The sequence below is a fragment of the Jaculus jaculus genome, chromosome 7 (assembly GCF_020740685.1).
Source record: "Jaculus jaculus isolate mJacJac1 chromosome 7, mJacJac1.mat.Y.cur, whole genome shotgun sequence".
NCBI lineage: Eukaryota > Metazoa > Chordata > Mammalia > Rodentia > Dipodidae > Jaculus > Jaculus jaculus.
In genome coordinates, this window is record NC_059108.1 from 115,130,620 (window position 1) to 115,153,428 (window position 22,809).

General features: G+C 36.9%; 1 protein-coding gene across 1 annotated transcript in view; it reads right to left on the reverse strand.

Annotated features, from left to right (window-relative positions):
• Nucleotides 1–12,224: 12,224 nt before the first annotated feature.
• Nucleotides 12,225–22,809, reverse strand: part of C7H14orf39 (chromosome 7 C14orf39 homolog) — a 39,382-nt gene continuing 28,797 nt past the window's right edge. The window contains exons 16-18 of the mRNA XM_045155581.1: nt 22,459–22,591; nt 16,344–16,398; nt 12,225–12,427 (exon numbers count right to left, since the gene is read on the reverse strand). Coding sequence (XP_045011516.1) covers nt 12,225–12,427; nt 16,344–16,398; nt 22,459–22,591 — 391 coding nt within the window. The remainder of the gene's footprint in view (nt 12,428–16,343; nt 16,399–22,458; nt 22,592–22,809) is intronic.

A 22,809-nucleotide genomic window follows, 5' to 3' on the forward strand; every position in this document is an offset into this window, starting at 1 on the left:
TGGCTCTAAGAATCTTTCTGTTCCCCCTTCTGCAAATTTACCTGAGCCATGTTGGGTTCGTTTGGGGTCTACTTCAGTGACGGGCTTTGGGAGCTTCTGTATCTCTGATTTGGTAGGAGCCGAATGTCCTCTGTGTCTATCTCCTTCACCCCTGTGCTGATATCAGGTTCATCAAGAAAGCAGCACTCTTGTGCTCATATCCCCAATTACTCTATGGTTTCAGCTGGGGCCCTGGTGAGGTGCAATGGGTTGTTTCTCTCCTTGGGTTCTGTGCCCATCTGAAAAAGAGAAGCAGATTCTCCACCACAGAGTGAAGTTAGCACTGGATAAATGGGATAACCATTATTAATTTAGAGAGAATTTAAGATTGGTGGAAGCTTGATGTTAGAGAGCTAACTCATTATTTGAATATGATTCTGACTTGTTTCCCAGTTCCAGCTATGGGTTCTGGTCCACTGAGCGGATCTGTTAGCCAATCCAAGCAGTTGGTTGCCCATCATGGCTGTGTGCCACTATTGCATTTGGCTAAGCATCATGTGAGGTTGTTTGTTGCTGAGCTTAGACCAAGTTGCTTGGACAGATTTTGGCCATTTTCCCCCAGTAGCATATGTAGTACCTTCTGGCACTAGGCAAGCTAACAGTCTGGGAACTGGCTCTCTTCCAGATTCCTGGCTAGGTCTCTCCATGTTCTTTACTGGCAGCATATGGTTTCTTTGGCAGTAGGGTCTTACCATTAACCTAAGGTGGGTAATCAAGTGCTCTGACAGAGTCTCTTCTTTTGGGAAACCTTGTAGTTCTCTCTCATCAATAGCTCATTGTGGATGTTAACTGCATCCTGGTACTGGGAGTTACAGGCCAGCATCAAGGGAAAAGAAGAAAGAAAAAGACAGGTAATTGTTGGGCTCTGAAAGGCCCAGGTGTGAGGCCTAGTGGAACTTCCTGAGCCTAGCTAAAGTTGGGCGACCTGTCTCTGGCCAGCTAGGACTCAGCAAGACGCCTAGTGGTTTCTGGCCTGCCACTTCCGTGTGGTAATTGTAATTGCCATTTCAATAGTCACAGTTTACTATTGGCCCTTACCTCTTCCCCCATCCTAAAATCCCCGCCTTCGTCCCCAACATGATATAGGCAACTGCTCAGAGTAATAAAGCGAGTTTTTTCTGCGAGTTCCTGCATCAAAAAGACTCCCGACTCAGTGTGGTTTTTCTCCGGTGGCCAGGAGAGGTTTGAGTCGTCCGACGTTCATCATCCTTTTCAACCCCTAGGGTGGAACTAGCAGGCCTGGTCCTTCCCTCAGCATTACCTGACTGGGAAGGAGCCCCACAGGTAATATAAAAGAGAAAGAGACAAGGGAGAGAGAGAAACAGGAGAAAATTAAGGTTAGGAGTCAACTTTTTAGTTTGTCTTTCAGGATATAGGATTTTATAGTTCCAGTTCCATTTGGGTCCAGTTTTGTGTGTCTCCCCTAACCCTTACTCTCCCATCCAGCTCCACCCTCCCTAATAGGTATGTCACCTCAGGCTGAAACAGGTTAAGAGCCACAGATGAGTGAGACCATGCAACAACTGTCTTTCTGTGACTGGGTGAGTTCACTGAAAATTATCTGTTCCAAGTTCGACCATTTTTCTACAAATTTCATTGTCACTTTTTCTTACTGCTGTATAGAATCCCATCATGTAGATACACCACATCTTGGTTATCCATTTGTCTAACGATGGACATCTGGGTTGACTCCAGTTCTTAGTTATTATGAATTGAGCAGCTATAAATATGGTTGAGCAAATATCTCTGAACTGAGGCATGAAGCTTTTAGGGTAAGTGCCCAGTAAGGGAATAACTGGGTCTGTTGATAACACTGCAGTCAACCTTTTTAGGATCTTCCATATTGCTTTCTACAGTGGTTGTACCATCTTACATTCCCACCAACATTGAATGAACTCCTGCTCTTAAAAGCTTTATTAACTCCTAGCCAGGTGTGGTGGTGCATGCCTTTAATCACAGCACTCCAGAGGCAGAAGTAAGAGGATCGCTGTGAGTTCCAGGGCTGTCTGGGGCTACACAGTGAGTTCCAGGACAGCCTAGGCTAGAGTGAGATCATGCCTTGAAAAGAATTTTATGACTTCTAAATGATCCCCTGGAACCAAATCCTTAATATATTGACCTCTGGGGACACTGAGCATCCAAACCATATTATAGAAAGAACCTCAAGTTGCTGGAATTGTTAGCATAAACTCATATTTTATTTCATTTTTATCAGAGATCAGCTAGATACATTAGCACATATGCCACTGAGCCATTTTCCAGCCCCAAATAGCTTTTTCTTTAAACATAATTAGGTATGTTATTTTTATTTCAAATGCATTAAAGGAAGCTGGGATTCACCCCCATAGTTCTGAAATTTTACTGAATGAAAGTGGTGACGGTCACTGGGAGTGGTGGCACATGCCTGTAATTCCAGCATGTGAGAGGTGAAATCAGGAGTTCAGCATCATCTCCAATGACATAACAAGATCAAGGCCTGCCTGGGTTACATGAGACCCTGTCTCATTCACAAACAAACAAAAATGAAGATAAATTTCTATTTTGAAGATGATGATAGATTTTAAGGGAATATGTGTTCTTTAAAAATTACCTTTAGGGGCTGGAGAGATGGCTTAGCAGTTAAGCGCTTGCCTGTGAAGCCTAAGAACCCCGGTTCAAGGCTCGGTTCCCCAGGTCCCACGTTAGCCAGATGCACAAGGAGGCGCACGCGTCTGGAGTTCGTTTGCAGGGGCTGGAAGCCCTGGTGCGCCCATTCTCTCTCTCCCTCTATCTGTCTTTCTCTCTATGTCTGTCGCTCTCAAATAAATAAATAAAAAATGAACAAAAAAAATTACCTTTAGGGGCTGGAGAGATGGCTTAGCAGTTAAGGTGCTTGCCTGTGAAGCCTACAACCTGGGTTCAATTTCCCAGTACCTGTGTAAAACCAGTTGTACAAAGTGATTCATGCATTTGGAGTTAGTTTGCATCCACTAGAGGCCCTGGAGTGCCTATTCTCTTTCTCTCTGTTGTCTCTCTCTACCCCCTTGCAAATAAATAAATAATTTTAAAATTGTCTTTAGAATTATCTTTAGATGTCTATTTGACTACACAGTTATTTTTGTGACTTGTATTATAAACACTGCACATATGCCTGCAGTTGATTGACCTGATTCTCAACCACAACAAAAAAAGGTGGTTCCTTTCTTCTTTTATCTTTTACCAAAATGTTATTCAGTTAAATGTATTTCTTTTAAAAAAAACAGTCTTTTCTAATTTTAAGTGTCAAAGAGCATCAAACTTCAAATTAGCTATTACCACAGACCTGGGCATTTACAACTATTGTCTAAGGGATTAATCTAATTACTTTCTCCCGACTCTGACTGTATTATCAGTCTAATCTTCCTTGGTCATTCCTTATCTCTTATAGATCTGGCACTTAAGATATAAATTCCCTATTGTTCACAGAAATCAAGTTCAAACATGTTAAGTGCTTCAACAAATGAGTCCTACCTTCCCTATTAAACTGAATTATCCTATTTTTCTCCACTCCAAGTAGGACTATTTTATTTCCCTTCATACGTAATCCATTATTTTTTTCTTTTGCTCATAGTATTCTCTTTACCTAGAAAGCTACCCTTTCTTCTTTACCAATTCAGTGCAATCTTATTTTGGAAAAAGGGTTATTTCTAGATTTTTATTTTTTATTTAGTAGGTTAAAACTTTCATATACATATATGTCTGCTTGGAGAGCATTTAAAAACTATTCACTGACAATTTTATACCTTAACATAATATAATTTGATCATGATATCCTTGTACTATCTTCTTTTGATCCTTCTTTCACCCCTTCCAACAAACTCCTTCTTTTTTCCACCTACGACCTTCTCTATTTTGATGACTTTTAAAAGTTTTCTGCTTTCCATCATCTATATCAAAATGTTGATGAGCACAGTAGTTGTAGGTCTTAAGAGATAACAACAGAGATCATGAAGTAATGGCCACTTCATGTCCAAAAGACAAGTCTCATAGTATCCCTCCCCATCCCCTGGCTCTAGCATTCTTTGCAACCCCTCTTCTATAATGCTTCTCGAGCCTTGGAGACTGAAAAAGATGTCTCATGTAGCCCGGTGTGGTGCCTTTAATCCCAGCACTCGGGAGGCAGAGGTAGGAAGATTGCTGTGAGTTCAAGGCCAATGTGAGACTATATAGTGAATTCCAGGTCAGCCTGGGCTAGAACAAGATGCTACCTTGAATATACATATAACATTTAGTGCCAAGCACTCCACAGTAACTTATTCTCAGCACTTTGTTTCCCCAGGGAGTCACTTCCACCTGTAAAAAGAAGCTTCTCTGATCAAACATGGGAAAAGGCATAAGCATAAATATTTAGAAGGCAATTTGATGGGCAAAACATATCTACTTCATCAAACAACTGTGGATTCCCCACGAGGGTCTATGACCTTCCCAGCCATAGGCTTTAGACTAAGTTTGTAGTACTGGGCATGAATTACTTCCCATGGAGTGGGCCTCAGATCCCATCAAAGAGCAGTTGCTATCCTCAGAATAGTGATATTACTATTGCACGATGGGCACATGTTGCCTGATTGGTAAGTATATCACATGGGGCACACTGATCAATGGGTAAGAATGTTGATAATTTTTCTCCCCCAGAAACCTGCACAGCACTTTCCCACACTATGACAACAACCAGTAAGGAGGCTCTCAGCTTAGTTGTAGTTTGATGTGATCAACACAAGTGGTGTCTTCAGCAATAGGGTCTTACCATCTAGTTCTGCTGGGCTACTGAAAGCCTTAGCAATAGACTGTATTTTGGGGGGTCTCCTGGGACCACCCCTTGCACTGGGGTTTTCCTGTAAAAACCCATGGCCTCAGGGAGCAAAATTATCCTCCTCCCCAACAACTTTCTGTCCAAACTAGAGCTGTTCTTTTTCATAATTATTATGTTGTATTTAGTTAACAGAGAAGTGAATTGCCTATGGTTTTCTTCATACTGTCTTTAGTTTTGGTTAACCTATCCCTCATCCCTCCTCTCCTCCATTCCTTTTAACGTACCCCACTTAAACTTTTTCATTCCTAGTATTCTTCCCCTATATTTATATGTTAACTATGCCACCCCCCCCCCACTTATGCCCATCTCTCATGACCCTCATGGCTGCTTCTAGCTTCCTGGCCTCTGCTGATACTTACTCCAACTTGCATACAAATCTAAACAAAATTGAAGTTAGGATCCACATGAGAGAGAACAGGCAAAGTTTGTTTTTCTGAGCCTAAATTACCTCACAGTACAATATTTTCCAGATTTATCCATTTTCCTGTGAATTTCACAATTCATTTTAAAAAATATATTTTATTTGTTTATGAGACAGAGAGAGAGAGAGAGAGAGAGAGAGAGAGAGAGAGAGAGAGAGAGAGAGAGGGAGAGAGAATGGGCACACCGGGGCCTCCAGCCACTGCAAACGAACTCCAGATGCATGCTCCCCCTTATGCATCTGGCTTACATGGGTCCTGGAGAATTGAACTGGGATCCTTTGGCTTTGCAGGCAAATGCCTTAACTGCTAAGCCACCTCTGCAGCCTGCCACAATTTTTTAAAGCCAAATAAAACTCCACTGTGTATTATGTACCATGTCTTCATTATTCATTCAACAGTTGATGGGAGTTTAGGCTGATTCCATTTCCTAACAATTGTGAGTAGAGCGTCAATAAACATTGATTAGTGGGTATCCCTAAAGTGGCGAGGCAGTGGATCTCTGCCCAAGATTATGTGTAGCTAGACAGACATATATATAGATATCTTGCTGGGTCATATGGTAGATCTGTTTTTACCTTTTTGAGAAACCTCCACACTAATTTCTATAATAGCTGCACCTTGTGCTAATACCAGGTTTACCAAGAAAACACCACTCTTGCTCATTTCCCCAATTACTCTATGGTTTCAGCTGGGGCCCAGTTGAGGTGTGATGGGCAATCTGATTCTCTCCTCAGGTTCTGCGTCCATCTGAAAAAGAGAAGCAGATTCTCCAAAAGAGAGTGAAGTCAACACTGGATAAATGGGATAACCATTAACAGTTTAGAAAGAATTAAATAGGTATACATCATCTTGTAGACCAAAATTGGCGGGATCTTGATATTGGAGAGTGAACTTGTTTTTGGATATGATTCTGACTTGTTTCCCAGTTACAGCTATGGGTCCCGTTCCACTGTGTAGATCCGTTAGCCAGCCCAAGAGCAACGGTTGCCCACCATGGCTATGTGACACTATTGCACTTGTGTGAGCATCACATTAGGTTATTTGCTGCTGAGTAGCTTAGATCAAGAGTTGCGTGCTTGGACAGATGTTGGCCATTTTCCTCCATTAGCTCATGTAGCATCTTTTGGCACTAGTCAATCTGTCTGGAGGCTGACTCTCTTTCAGATTCCAGCCAGGTCTCTCCATGTTCCGTACTGACAGCATATGGTGTCTTCAGAAGTAGGGTCTTGGGTGTGGGGAAGGGACACAAAACTGGACCAAAATGGAACCAGTAACATAAAATCCTATATCCTGAAAGAAAGACTAAAAGGTTGAACCTTCATCAGGTCCTTAGTGGGAACACCTGAATCAAAGGGTTCTAAAGAAGGTATGATGAAGACTAACCTTAACTTTCTCCTATTTCTCCCTGCCCCTCTCTTTTTTCTCTCTTTCTCTTTCATATTACCTATATTTTCTTTCTTCTTTTCCCTTGGAACTGGCCTATAACTCCCAGTACCAAAGCATTTAACATCCACAATAAGCTGTTCCTTGACTTTTTGATAATAGCCATTTTGACTGGAAAGCAATGGAATTTCAAGGTAGTATTAACTGTGTTTCCCTGATGGTTAAAGATGTTGAATCTAAGTATTTATTGGCCATTTGTATTTTTCCTTTTGAGAACTATCTGTTCAGTTTGATTTTTTTTTTAATTTAGGTTTTTGTTCTTATTTTGTCCAAGTAGGGTCACTCTAGCCCAGGTTGACCTGGAATTCACTATGTCGTCTTAGGGTGACCTCAAACTCACAATCGATCCTCCTACCTCTGCCTCCCAAGTGCTGGGATTAAAGGCATGTGTCACCACACCTGGCTTAGTTTTTTATATTAAAAAAAATTTTTTAATCTAGTTTTGTACTCAGTGAATACAGTCAAGTTGGTACCATTGTTAGCCTCCTCCATGTCCTCCCCTCTCCCCAGGGCCCCCCCACCCTTGTTGAAGTATATGGGTCATACATTGTGGAGTTAGCCCTCAGTTATGGGTAAAATAAGCCCGCTCTCCATTATCAAGCTTCCACCAATCGTGGGCTACAAGAGGGCCTACACCTATTAAATTCTCTCTAGTTTTTAAAAATATTTTATATTTTATAGATATTAATGCCCTCTCAGAGGTATATCTGAAGTTTTCTCTCATTCTAAAGGCTGCTGCTTAACTTGGTGATTTCCCTAATGGTACAATTGCTTTTTAGTCCCATGAAGTCCCACTTGTTGATTGTTTGACAAATGTTTGATTGTTTGTCGCTAGGCAACCAGGGTCCTATTAAGAAACTCCTTCCTATGCCTGCATCTTGAAGTGTTCTCTGAACTTTTCCTCAAGCCATTTCAGATTTTCAGGTCTTACATTGAGGTCTTTGCACCATTTGTAGTTGATTTTTGAACATGATGAGAGATAGGGTCTAGTTTCAGTTTTCTATTTGCAAATATTCCCAGTTTCTTTTTTGTTTGTTTTTGTTCCAGGACCATTTGTTGAAAATGCTGTCTTTTCTTGAATGTGTGTTTCGTCAAAAATTAAGTGGCTACAGTTACATGGTCTTATATTCCTTCTATTCAATTGATCTATGTGTCTCTTTTTGTTCTAGTCCCATGCTGTTTTTATGCCTATGGTTCTGTATTATAATTTTTTTTGTTTTTCTTTTTATTTATTTGAGAGCGACAGAGAAAGAGGGGGAGAGAGAAAATGGGCGCACCAGGGCCTCCAGCCACTGCAAACAAACTCCAGATGTGTGCACCCCCTTGTGTATCTAGCTACCGTAGGTCCTGGGGAACCCAGCTTCAAAACGGGGTCCTTAGGCTTCACAGGCAAGCGCTTAACCGCTAAGCCACCTCTCCAGCCCTTTTTTGTTTTTCTTTAAAGGCAGCATCTTGCTCTAGACCAAACTGATCTGGAACTTACTCTATAGCCCCAAACTGGCCTCAAACACAATAATCCTCCTATTGAAGCCTCCTGAGTGCTGGGATTAAAAATGTGCACCACTATGCCCAATTTGTAATGTAATATGAAATCAGGTATGGTGATAGCTTAAGCAGTATTTTTCTTTTCTTTTCTTTCTTTTGTTTTTTTTTTTTTTTGAGGTAGGGTCCACTCTGGTCCAAGCTGACCTGGAATTAACTATGTAGTCTCAGGATGGCCTCGAACTCACAGAGGTCCTCCTACCTCTGCCTCCTGAGAGCTGGGATTAAGGTGTGTGCTGCCACCATGCCTGGCTTCCAGCAGTATTTTTCTTTCATGAGCAAAGCTTTGGCTCTCTTTTATGTTTTCATATAAATTTTAGGATTGTGGTTCCTATGCCTTTGAATATGTAAAAGCATTTTGATTGGAATTGCATTTAATCTGTATATTGTATTTGGTAGTATGGTCATTTTAATGATACTAATTCCATGAGTATGGGAGATATTTCTATCTTCTGGTATCTTCCCTCAATTTCTATCTTCAGTATTGTAAGGTTTTCACTGTACAGGTCTTTCACTTTCTTGGTTAGGGATATTCCAAAATATTTAATTTTTTTGTGACTATTGTATGTCTGTTTCCCTGGTTTATTTCTGAGTATGTTATCATTGTATATAAAAAAGCTACTGATTTTTGTGTGTTAATTTTATAAGCTGCACATTAATAAAAGTGTTTATCGTCTCAAGGAAATTTCTGGTAGCGACCTTAGGGTCTTTTATATTTATAATCATATCATTTGTAAATAAGGATAGCTTGACTTCTTTTCCAATATGTATCGCTTTAAAATTAATTTTTAATTTTTATTTATTTGAGAGTGACAGAGAGAGAAAGAGAAAGAGAGAGAGAGAGAGAGAGAGAGAGAGAGAGAGAGAGAGAGAGAGAATGGGTGTGCCAGGGCCTCCAGCCACTGCAAACAAACTCCAGACGTATGCGCCCCCTTGTGCATCTGGCTAACGTGGATCCTGGGGAATCAAGCCTTGAACTGTGGTCCTTAGGTTTCACAGGCAAGCGCTTAACCACTAAGCCATCTCTCCAGCCCAATATGTATCACTTTTATTTTTATTTTTTCTTGTTAGTCTAGCTAAGATTTCAAGCACTGTCTTAAATAGAAGTGAAGCAAATGGATATCCTTGTCTTGTTCTGGAATGCTTTGAGTTTTTCTCTATTTAGAAGGAGGTTAGATACAGGTTCGTTACATATAGCCTTATGTTGAGGTATGTTCCCCTCCATTCCTGGTCTTTTTTTTTTTTTTATCATAAAGGGAGTTTGGATTTTTCAAAGGCTTTTTGTATATCTATTGTTTTGATCATGTGTGGGTTTTTTTTTTTTTTTTGCTTGAGTCTATTAATGTGAAGCATTACATTTATTGATTAATAATGGTGAGTTATTCTTGGAACTCCGGAAGGCCATCTTGATTATGGTGAAAGATCATATTGATATGCTTTTCGATTTTGTTGGCAAATATATCACTGAAAATTTCATGTCTGTGTTTTATCAGGGATGTTGATCTATAGTTTTTTGATGCACTTCTATCTGATCTTGGTATTGAGTGTAATGGTGGCATCATAGGACCGAGGGAGCATTTTCTCCTCTATTTTATGGGGGGGAAATGAGAAATAGTAGTTTCAGTTATTTTTTTAAAGATTTATTTTTATTTATTCATTTGAGAGAGAGAGAGACAGAGAGAAAGAATGAGCATGCCAGGGCCTCTAGCCACTGCAAATGAACTCCAGACATACATACCACCATGTGCATCTGGCTTATGTGGGACCTGAAGAATCAAATCTTGGTCCTTAGGCTTCACAGGCAGGTGCCTTAACTGCTAAGCAGTCTCTCCAGCCCTCATTTGTTCTTTAACGTCAGGTCAAATTCTGCAGTGAACCTATCTGGACTTGAACATTTTTTTGGCTATGAGATTTTATTACCTTTGCAATCTCATTGCTTATTATAAATTTGTTTAAATAATTTCTGTAATGTTCTTTTAACTTTGGTAAGTAGATCATGGGCATCTAGAAGTTCATCCATTCTTTTAGATTTTCCAGGTTTGTGGAATATAGTCTTTGAACTATGACTTTTTTTTTTTCCTTTTTTTTTTTTTCTGAGGTAGGGTCTCACTCTGGCTGAGGCTGACCTGGAATTCACTATGTAGTCTCAGGGTGGCCTCGAACTCTCGGCGATCCTCCTACCTCTGCCTCCAAGTGCTGGGATTAAAGGCGTGCGCCACCACGCCTGGCTGAACTATGACTTTTTAACTCTAATCTTAATAATTTGAGTCTTCTCTTTCATTTGGTTAGGAGTTTGTTGATGTTTTTCTTCCGAAAGAGCCAACTCATTCCATGAATTCTTTTTTTTTTTAATTTGTTTCTGTTTCATGGATATTTGCCTGGATTTTAATTCTGTTCATCTATTACTTTAGTGTTTAGTTTGTTCTTGCTTTTCCCAGGCATTCAAGTACATCATTAAGTTGTTTATTTGAAATCTCTGTTTTTGGAATGTAGGCACTTAGAGGTGTAAACTTTCCTTTCAGGATTGCATTCATTGTGTCCCATAGGTTTGTGTATTTTGATCTCTTCCTTGATTTTTTTGTTTGTTTATTTGTTTTTTGCCTTTTAGAGGTAGAACTCACGCTAGTCCAAACTGTAGTCCCAGGCTGGCTTTCAACTCATATTGATCCTCCTACTTCTACACCATTTAATGCCTCTGGCTTACATGGGTACTGGGGAAATGAACCTGAGTCCTTACACTTTGCAGGCAAGCACTTTGATCTCCAAGCCATCTTTCCAACCCAGCATTTATACTTTTAATAATGGTAAGTAGGTTGGGGTTTCCACATATGCTTTGTTCTTCCTCCTGACACCAAAGGAGGAAGCAACCAGGATTTCATTATCACTTTAATTTGATGTGGGTAAGATAGGAAAGTTTAAAAATATACCAGTACTTGTAGTTCAGATTTTTAAGTCATATTCTTTATTAATATCAACTTAAGAATCACAAAATGCAAAGATTTTGATGTTTCACAAATTTTAAATGTATTAATTTAAGCTATATGTAACTGGTTGGAAAATACTAAATATAAAATATAAATATGAATAAAATATAAAAGTAAAATACAAGCATGAAATGTTCCCTGAAGATAGAAAACATAGTTTAACAAAAAAGGAAAACTATTGATACAATCCAATTCTTAGACACTTGTTTTTCACATTTAACCTTCATACATTAAAGCATATATATTAGCATAATTAATGAAATTAGAAGTTTACCATGGTTGTATTTACAATACTATAACAAAGGTTTTTACTGCCCAAAACAAAAATTCTTTTAAATTATTATTAGAATATCACCTTGCATTTTGCCATAATGAAATATAAATAAACCCAGTGATTTAAAAAAAAATTTAGTTGCTAAAGTATAACTTAGCATTAATTTTGCACACTTATCTGTGATCAGTAATTCTGATAGTCAGAAGGAATTCTTATTTTTATCAAAATAATTAAATTACTATCAGAATGAAATTTAGGTTCCACAGAGAAGTGGGCTTAATTTTACGATAAGCTTTAATTTAAAAATCATTGAATTCTCTTAGAATTAGTAAAACCTTGTCTGAACATGACTTGCCAAGTCAAAATCAAAGTAAATGATGATTACTGGGTATTGTGGTACATGCATTTAATCCCAGCACTCAGAGACTGATATAGAAGGACTGCAATGAGTTTGAGGCCAACCTGGACTGGAGTGAAACCCTACCACAAAAAATAAAACATAAAAAAACAATGATCAGCCAATGTCACAAATAAAAAGAAACTATCCAATATGTAAATGAAGTTTTTCAAATAATTTAACTATGGAAACCCACAATTACTTTAAACCACAAGAAAGTATCTTCATGTTTTCAGTAATATAAATTTATGCCTTAGATCATTATAGAACATCAAATAATTCAAAAAATAATAGTTCAAAGAAAAGCAAATTGTGTTTTACTTTGTGAGGATGATGAAAAATCTTTTAAGGAAGAGGAAGACACTGTACTTTGATCCTGTTCAAAAGCAAATGGAAAAGTAAAATCATCTTTTCCACTTCCAAATGTATGAGTTGAAGTATCTGATGGAAAAGCAAATGTAAAGGCATCCTCTCCATCTGATTTTCCAAATAAGTTTCCTAAGGAAGACAAATATTATATCATCTTATTTATAAAGTTTGAATATTCTATTGGGTTATAGTATACTGCATACAACAAATAGAGTAACATTGAATCATTGATCTATTTAGCAGATTTTTTTTAAATTTTTTATTTATTTATTTGAGAGCGACAGACACAGAGAGAAAGGCAGATAGAGGGAGAGAGAGAGAGAATGGGCGCGCCAGGGCTTCCAGCCTCTGCAAACGAACTCCAGACACATGCGACCCTTTGTGCATCTGGCTAACATGGGACCTGGGGAACCGAGCCTCGAACCGGGGTCCTTAGGCTTCACAGGCAAGTGCTTAACCGCTAAGCCATCTCTCCAGCCCTATTTAGCAGATTTTTAAATATATTCCTCATACATTCACAGCACTGTCCTTGATAATGTGGAAGATTAAAACATATATAAACTTAAGTTCTACTTGTGAGTAGTTTGAACATCTCAAATGAAAAAACCAGAAACAGACATGAACAGGAAGTATTAGAAGAGCCCTAATCAGTTAATCTTGGCAGGGATATAACAAAGATATAAGAAACAAACTAGAATGAAGATGAGCATAGAAAGAATGTTTAATGTCTTGTTATAGAATCTAGAATTCATTTAAAAGATAATAGGAAACCATTAAGAATTTTCAAACAGATAGAACATGAAGCTGCTTTGTAAGGATTATTCAGGAGAAAATGTATAGAATGGTTGGAATAGGAGAGTCTAGAAGAAGGAATAATCAAAGGGAAAAAATAACAATTGTCTACCAGAGATATGGTAAAAGTCTCACTTTATTTACCATCATAGTAGTGGAAATAGAGAAAAAATGTTCAATCTGAGAGACATTTCATAAATTATAGTTATCCAGTTATTATTTATTTACTACAAAATATGCTTATAAAATTGTACAAAAAGACTAACAGTGTCAATGAATGAGTGAAAAGAAGTAAATATATTTAAATTTTAGGTGTTATACATTTCATGAATGTCTACAGTTAGTAGATTTATTTTGGTTTTATATTATTAAACATTTATAAAAATTTCAAAAATCTCTATCTTCATTACATTGAAGATTTATAAATATAATTTCCTCCCTTAATTTCACTTAGATACCTAATACTGAGGTTTTTCAACCATAACATTTTAAAAACTAAACCCCTAGTTCCTCCCAATCTAAAAATAGGTCTTCTCATAGGCACTCACATTTCAGTTAATAGTAGCTCCATTCTTAAGAGTCATTTTTAGATGTCAAAACCTTGACATCATCTCATTTATTTCTTCAAACCATAAGCAAATTTTTCCAGCTCTACCTCAAGATAACTTTACAACCAAAATTAAATGTTTTCTCACCATTCCTACCTCTACTATCTTAGCTATCATCAATTTCCACTTGTATTATTTTATTTAAAAATAGCTTCTAATCTATCTCTCTGCTTTCACCTTTGTTCCCATATAATCTGCTCACCATATTGCACCTAGAGTAATTCTTTTAAAACCTTTCAGATAATTTTAGTCTCTTGCACAAAACCCTCCAATGGTTTCCCATTTCACTCAGGAAAATGTCCAAAGATTTCAATGGTCTACAGGTCCCTCATTAATTTGTTTTATCTCAAACTCAATTTGATCTTTATGTACTATTTTGCCTTCCTGACTCCATTTCAATCATATTTGCCAGCTATTCAATGAACAGTTACCCATCTCAAGACCTTTTCAGCCTTTGCCTAGAGCACTCTTCCCAGTACCTAGTATGTGATTTATCTCTCTACGCAAATGTCTTACTGATGATGTATTGCCTGACTCCTTTGTATTATAAACCATCTTTGCAATCCAAGTACTTTAGATTCTCCTTACTCTGGTTTACTTTTCTTCATAGCATCCATCAGAGTTAACATTAACCTTGGGATGATTCAGGCCCAAGTAGAAAAGTAACTTAGAATCTCACTTCTTACAAAATGGTTTTCTTAGTAAATATAGGATTAGGGGCTGGAGAGATTATTCAGTGGTTGAAGACATTTGCTTGCAAAGCCTGATAGCCTGGGATCAATTTTCCAGTACCCATGTAAAGCCAAATGTTCAAAATGACACATGCATATACAGAGTTTGTTTGCAGTGGCAGGATGCCTTGGTGTGCCTTCTCTCCTACACTCCACTCTGCTTGAAAATAAATAATAATTGAAAATTTAAAAGAAAGAAAATGGGACCAGGCATGGTGGTAAACTTGGGAGGCAGAGGTAGGAGGATCATTGTGAGTTCAAGGTCAGCTTGAGAATACATAGTGAATTCCAGGTCAGCCTGGGTTAGGAAACAACAGTAACAATAACAAAATAAAGAACATGTAGGATTCAAAGTAAATATAGAAAGCTGTGCCTGTCTATTCTGCTGAATAAAACTGTAACTTAATTGGAAGAGTTATGACTTACCATACAGACCTTGAGCATCGTGATTAAATAGTATAAATGACTTAGGAGAAACTGAAGGTACAGTTTTTGTGTGCTGAGGTGACATACATACATTCCGTTTCTTAGCAACATGGTATGGTCCATGTCGATGAAGTGGTAAAAGAAACCCTATTACTTGAGTATCTGGTAGGCCTCTCAATGAGATAAAAGATGCTGTACCTACTATCTCTTATTTTGCATCTCTATAAAGTAAATCTAGTAGTAGACCAAAAATTATAACATGAATATGACTGCCAAACTAAACCCATACTTTGCTTAGCTTTTGTATCTCTTACAATAAAGCAACAGAACACAAATCCAATGAGGATTTTGCATTATTCTCTTATTTACTGGTCTACCATCAAAATTAAAAGCAATTACTAACATCAAATGTAATATATGCACATATACATACATGCATATACATAAAACTGACTTAACTAAAGGATAAAATAAAGAATGTCCAGCAAATGTAAGCACCAGAGAGATAGAGGGAAATTTTTAAATAGCAGAAAGAAGATGAGAATAGTTAATCATATCAAATATTGCAAAGGGATTGAATATGACAACAAATACAATATATACATATGTTTGACAACTGAGATATAAATAGTGATACCGGAAAAAGCAAGTCTTGGCAGAATGGTAAGAAAAGCTAAGTTACTAAAAGGAAGAAGAAAGAAAAAAGGGAGGGAGGAAGGGATAAATAAAGGAAAGATAAGTGAGGTGTACAGAAGTAGCAGTCATTTTTTTGTGATGAGATTGAGATTCTATTACTGTGCTAACGAGGCTGCTCTCTCTCTATTTGTGATTTCTTTTTTTCTTTCTTTTTTTTTGCATCTATTTCCCTTTATTTTTATTTTATTTTTTATTAGTTTTCTATTCAGCAAATACAGGTAGTTTGGTACCATTATTAGGCTCATCCATGACCTACCTCCTCCCCATTAGCTCCTCCTTGTTGAGGTATATGGGTCATGCCTTGTGGAGTTAGCCCACAGTTATTGGTATGATAAATGTCTCTGTATATCATGACCCAACATGTGGCTCTCAACATTCTTTCTGCCCCCTCTTCTGCAAAATTTCCCTGAGCCATGTTGGGTTCATGTTTGGTCTGCTTCAGTGATGAGGTATTGGGGACCTCTAGGGCTCTGGCTCTCTGATTTGGTAGGTATTGATTTTTCTCTGTGTTGGTCTCCTTCCCCCTTGTGCTGGTATCCGGTAGGGTTTTATTCTAGCCTGGGTTAGCTGGAATTCACTATGTAGTCTCAGATTGGCCTTGAATTCACAGTGATACTCTTACTTGGCCTCTAAGGTACTAGGATTAAAGGCATGTGCCACCATGACCAGTCCCTAACGTAAGTTTTTAATGAGTAAACTGTCTGCTGAAAAAATAATCCATTAGAGACAAACTAAAACAGTACCAGGGAAAGTTAACATGCTTGTAAATTTAGCAAACTTCAAATGACTTACCAATTTCTTGTGATGAGGGGGGATTTAGATTTACTGCAGAATAATGTTCATTATGCTGAAAAAAAATTCATCAACTATTAGTTGTAAAATCAGTAAAAGTATATAGATAGTATTTATATTTTATTCCAGCATCTAACACTTCTAGCATATAGGATTAGAGCAGGTCTAATAGTAACAATATATATAGCAAACTATAGTATTTTCAAAGTTTTGGCTTTTGCTGCCAGGCATGGTGATGCACGCTTCTAATCCCAGCACTCAGGAGGCAGAGGTAGGAGGATTGCTGTGAGTTCGAGGTCACCCTGAGACTACAGAGTGAATTCCAGGTCAGCCTATGCTAAAGTAAGACCCTACCTCCAAAACAAAACAAAACAAAACAAAAAAAAACAAATTAAAAAAAAGCTTTTTCTTAGCTTTGGGCTAGAAATGTGGCTCAGTGATAGAAACCTTGCCTAACATACATAAAGCTGGAAATGAAAAAGAAAATACAATAACTGATTTAAAAAACTCTTTGGGAAGGCTTTAGAACTGATCATGGGGAGAACAGAATTTCAAGGCTATGAAGCTTTGAAGTCTTTAGAATATGAATTCTAAAGACTAACTAGCAGAATTTATATGGCTAGTCAAGGAAAATGGCAAACTTACAAAAATATATGGACATAGAATGTTAAGATATTTGTGATGGCATAAAAAGCATGAATTTGTGAATCATGGGCATAGCACTTCTTGTCCATTCAAGTACAACAAGAAAATAAGACAGGTCCAGAAAAGAAACTCTACATTTCTCATTAAAACACTCAATGTGCAGAAGAAAGAAAGAATATTGAGGTCTGAGGAGAGAAACTCCAGGTCATCTTTAAAGACAGGCCCATCAGAAAAACATCTGACTTTCTTTCTTTTAATTTTTAATTTTAATTTTTATTCATTTATTTGAGAGCAACAGAAAGAGGCAGAGAGAGAGAGAGAGAGAGAGAGAGAGAGAGAGAGAGAGAGAGAGAGAATGGGTGCACCAGGGCCTCCAGCCACTGGAAACAAACTCCAGATGCAATGTGCCCCCTTGTGCATCTGGCTTACATGGGTCCTGGGGAATCGAGCCTCGAACCGGGGTCCTTAGGCTTCATAAGCAAGCGCTTAACCACTAAGCCATCTCTCCAGCCCACATCTGACTTTTCAATGGAAACTTTGAAAGCCAGAAGGGCTTGTTAGGATGTATTTTAAGACCTGAAATGCCATAATTGCCAACTCAGAATCCTACACCCAGTGAAAGTACCAATCTTAATTGACAGAAGAAAATCTATCCATGATACAAGTAAGCTAAAGGAATTTATAACCACAAAGCAAGTTCTATAAAGGATACTAGAAGAAATGCTTCTAAGGGAAGAGAAGAAAAAACACACCCAATGAACTCTACAGGGAAAAATAATGCTATGATAGTTGTTAAAGAATTTAGGACTAAAAAGACACTAAACATTACAAAATGACAGGATTCAATAATAACTCTGAACATTAACAGTCTCAATTTCCCAATCAAAAGACAGGCTAGTAGACTGGATTATGAAACAGAATCCATCTTTTTGCTGTCTCTAAGAAACAGACCTCACTACAAAAAAGAAACACTACCTTAGGATAAAAAAAAAAAAATGGAAAAGATTCCAAGCAAATGCAACTAAGAAACAAGCAGAAGTCACTATTCTAATATCTAATAAAATAAACTTCAAACTAAATTACTCAAAAGGGATTAAAAAGGCTATGACCTACAACAACCCATTAAGAGAACATTACAGTTGTTTTTTTTTTTTTGTTTTTGTTTTTTTTTTTTTACAGTTTGAAACATATAAGCACCAAATACAGGTGCACCTAATTTCCTAAAATCAATGTGACTAGAGATATATAAGTCAGAAATTAACTCTAACAATAGTAGTGAGTAACTTTAATGGCCACTCTCACCTTGAAAAACAAATCATCTTGACAAAAACTAACAGAAACACGGAAGTTAAATGATATCATAGATCAAATGGTTCCAATTAACATTAAACAACATTCTACCAAAATACAATAAAATATTCATTCTCTCAGCAGTTCATGGATCTTTCTCTAAAACAGGTCACATACTAGAATACAAAGCAAGCCTCAACAAATATAAGAAATTTGAAATAAGTTCTCGTATTCTATCAGAGCACACTGGAATAAAGCTAGAAATCAATAGTAAGAAAAATTATAGCAAACACACTAGTTCATAGAGATTAAACAATATACTCTTAAATGATGATGGAAAAATTACAATCCCTAGAACTGAATGAAAAAATTAATAAGAAAATTTAAGAATTCCCATAATTGAATGAAAATGGAAACACAACATGCCCAAAGCTATGGAATACAATGAAGGCAGTCCTAAGACAGAAGTTTATACCTCTAAGTGCCTGCATCAAAAAAATCAGAAATATCTCAAATAGCTTACAGATGCACCTTAAGACCTTGGAAAAGCAAGAACAAACCAAATCCAAAAACAGTACACAGGAATAAATAATTAAGACCAAAGCTGAAATTAATAAAACATAAATTTAAAAAATATGAATAACCAATGAAACAAGTATTTGGCTCTTTGGGAAAAAAAAAGATTGATAAACCCATAATCAGACTAACCAAATGAAAGAAAAGAACCAAGTTAATAAAAGAGATAAACACACATACATTATAACAGATACTATTAAAATTCAGAAAATAATGTGGACATATTGTCAAAATCTATATTCTACCAAATTTGACATTCTAAAAAAAGTCATAAATTTTTAGATGCAATGACCTTCCAGATTACCAAAATTAAGCCAAGATGAGATCAATAATTCTTTAATAAGCAATGAGATTGAAATAGTAATTGAAATTTCCTAACAATCCTGGGGAAACTGGGACCAAGGAAAGGGGGCATAAGACCACAACTTTTATTTTTAAAAAATGGAATAGGGCTGGAGGGATGGCTTTGCTGTTAAGGCATTTGCCTATAAAGGCAAAGGCAAAGGACCCAGATTTGATTCCCCAGGTCCCACATTAGCCAGATGCATAAGGCGGCACACATGTCTGGAGTTTGCTGCAGTGGCTGGAGGCCCTGGCTTGTCCATTCTCTCTCTCTCTCTCTCTCTCTTTCTCAAATAAATAAATAAATATTTTAAAAATAAAATAAAAATTGAAATTAAAATTTCCCAACAAATAAAAAACCTGGTCCAAATGGACTCACTGTAGAATTTTACCACACCTTTAAGGAAGAGCTGAAATATGTACTTCTCCAATCATCCCATGAAATATAAAGAGAAGGAATCCTTCCAAACTCCTTTTATGGGGCTGGAGAGATGGCTTAGTGGTTAAGCTCTTGCCTGTGAAGCCTAAGTACCCAGGTTCGAGGCTTGATTCCCCAAGACCCACGTTAACTAGATGCACAAGGGGGCGCATGCATCTGGAGTTCATTTGCAGTAACTGGAGGCCCTGGTGTGCCCATTCTCTCTATCTGCCTCTTTCTCTGTCTGTCTGTCGCTCTCAAGTAAAAATAAATAAATAAATAAGTAAGTAAAAAACTCCTCCTATGAAGACAAAATTACTCTGATACAAAAACTGAATAAAGATATAGCCAAAAAATTATAGAGCAATCTTCCTGATGAACACAGATGCAAAAATTCTCAATGAAATACTGACAAACTAAATTCAAGAACACATCAAGATCATGCACCATAGTCAAGGGGACTTCCTTCCACAGATACAGGGATGGTTCAACATACATAAAAATTGATTTATCACATAAACTCAAGGACAAAATTATTTGATAGTATCAATTGATGTGGAAAAGACCTTTGACAAAAATCAATATCCCTTCATAAGAAAATCCCTGATAAGGCTAGGGATAGAAGGATCAAATCTTGACACAATAAAGGCTATATCCAACAAACCTATAGCCAGCATCATGTTAAATGGAGAAAAACTTGAACCATTCCCACACAAATATGTCCATTCTTTCCACTAGTATTTAGTTTTAGCTAGAGCAATAAGACAAGAGAAGGAAATAAAAGAGATACAAATAGGTAAGGATGAAGTTAAAGTATCCTTATTTACAGATGATGTGATTCTATGCATAGGGACCCTAAAGACTTCACCAGAACACTCTTAGAGCTGATTAAAAACAGAAAATTTTAGCAGTGTTATAATACAAATTTAATATACAAAAATCAACAGCTTTCTTATATACCAATAACAAATATAGGGAAAAAGAAATCAGGAAAATAAACCCATTCGTAATAATCTCAAAAAAAAAAAAAAAAAAAGCCTTGGAAACCACAGAAGTGAAAAACTGCTACAATGAAAACTTTAAAACACTGAAAGAAATTGAGGAAGACATAAAGACCATCCATGCTTATACATCAAAATAATTTTGTGAAAAATAGCCATCCTTACCAAAACCAATCTATAATACCAAGCAAAATTCCAGTACCATTCTTCACAGAAATACAAAAAAAAAAAAAAATCCTAAAATTCATATGGAAGCACAAAAGACTTCATATAGCCAAAACAATTCTGGGGAAAAAGAATACTGCTAGAGCTATCACCATACCTGATTTCAAGTTATATTACAGAGCCACAGTAATAACAGCATTCCACTGGCACAGACAAACAAGTAGATCAATGGAATAGGATAGAGGACCCAGGTATCAGCCCATACAAGTACAGCCACTGTAGAAGAATAAAGCTAGAACCTTAACTCTCACCCTGCACAAAAATTAATGCCAAATGGACCAAATACTTCAATGTAAGACCCCAAATTCTGAAATTTCAAAGGAAAAAGTAAAGAGTACAATGCAAGATATAGGCATGAGTAAGGATTTTCTGAAGAGGTCTCTAATCACTCAGAAACAAGATCAATAGTTGTCAAATGGGACCACATAAAATTAAAAGTTTTTTTTTTGTATAGCACAAGAAACAGTCAATTGAGTGAAAAGCAGCCTACAGGATGAGAGACTATTTTTACCAGTCATACATCTGACAGAGGATTAAGAAATCAAACATCCAAAGAACTCAAAAAACTAAAAACAAAGAAAACAAACAAACCAAAGAGGAAATTCTTCAGGTGTTTAAAACTTAACCATTGCCGGGTACAGTGGCACATGCCTTTAATCCCAGCACTTGGGAGGCAGAGGTAGGAGGATTGAGCAGAGTTCAAGGCCACCCTGAGAGTACATGGTAAATTCCAGGTCAGCTTGGGATAGAATAAGACCCTACCTCGAAAAACTGAAGAAAAGGGAAAACTTAACAGTAGTTAAGTTAAAATAGTGTTATATGTACACATGTAGCTGAAAAGACTAACTTACAACATGACAGAATTATAAATTGATTGAGAATATGCAGTTTGTTTTCACAGCGAGATGATATAAGATTTAGAAGTTAGACACATCAATTGCAAAGCCAAATCCATTTTAATCTGCCTTTAAGTACAATTTAAATAATCTCCATTCTAAGACTTTTAAATTTAATTTTAATTTTGGTGCTGGGAATCACCCAATACCTCATGCATGGTGGAAACACTCCACCACTGAGAGAGCTATATCCTCCAGCTAGTATTGACTTTTGTCTTTTTTTAATTCTTCTTCTCCTGTTTTTTTGTTTTTGTTTTGTTTGTGTGTGTGTGTATGGGGAGGATTGGGTTTCTGAGACAGTGTCTCCTCAAGCCCAGGTTCACCTGAAACTCACTCTGTAACCCAGGCAGGCCTTGAACTCACAGTGATCCTCCTACTTCAGCCTCAATTTCCTGAGTGCTGGTATTAGAGACATGTGCCACTATGTCTAGTCATTTTTAATGAATTAAGTTAATCTGGATCATCTGAAGTTAAGATTAAAAAGATAACAGACTTATGCTATAATACAAATACTCAGAATTGTTTTCCAAGCTGGAAATGGAAGCCATGCCCTTATGCACAGTAGACAAAGCACCATTAACCACTGAAAATATCCCTAGACCAATACTTAGTATTTTAATAAAGATGCCTACGTTAGTACTCTGTCCCAAGGTTTAGTAATAACATTACACAAATCTCCAGTATATAAATTTTAGAAATAAAACTTTAGCTGTTCATTGTACCTGATCTGATGAGATTTCTGAATCAAATATGGAAGAATCAAATAAATTCAGTCCAGGTGATCTAGAAGTGTAACTAGTAAGAAATGAAAATCCAGGAGGATCCTTTTGTCTTTGACTTTCAGGTACTGCATTCCTATTTGTTAGAGAAATATTTAAAAACTGTCAAAATGTTATAAATGTATTATTAAACAATACAGACTGATAAGCACCATAAACAACAGCACAGAGATAAGACTATAGTAGGGAAAAATAGGAAATAGTTGTTGAAGTGACAAACCTATAGGAAAGTACAAAAATTAATTTAGGATAGTAATTGTTAATAGCTATTAATAAATACATTGCCAGACCTCA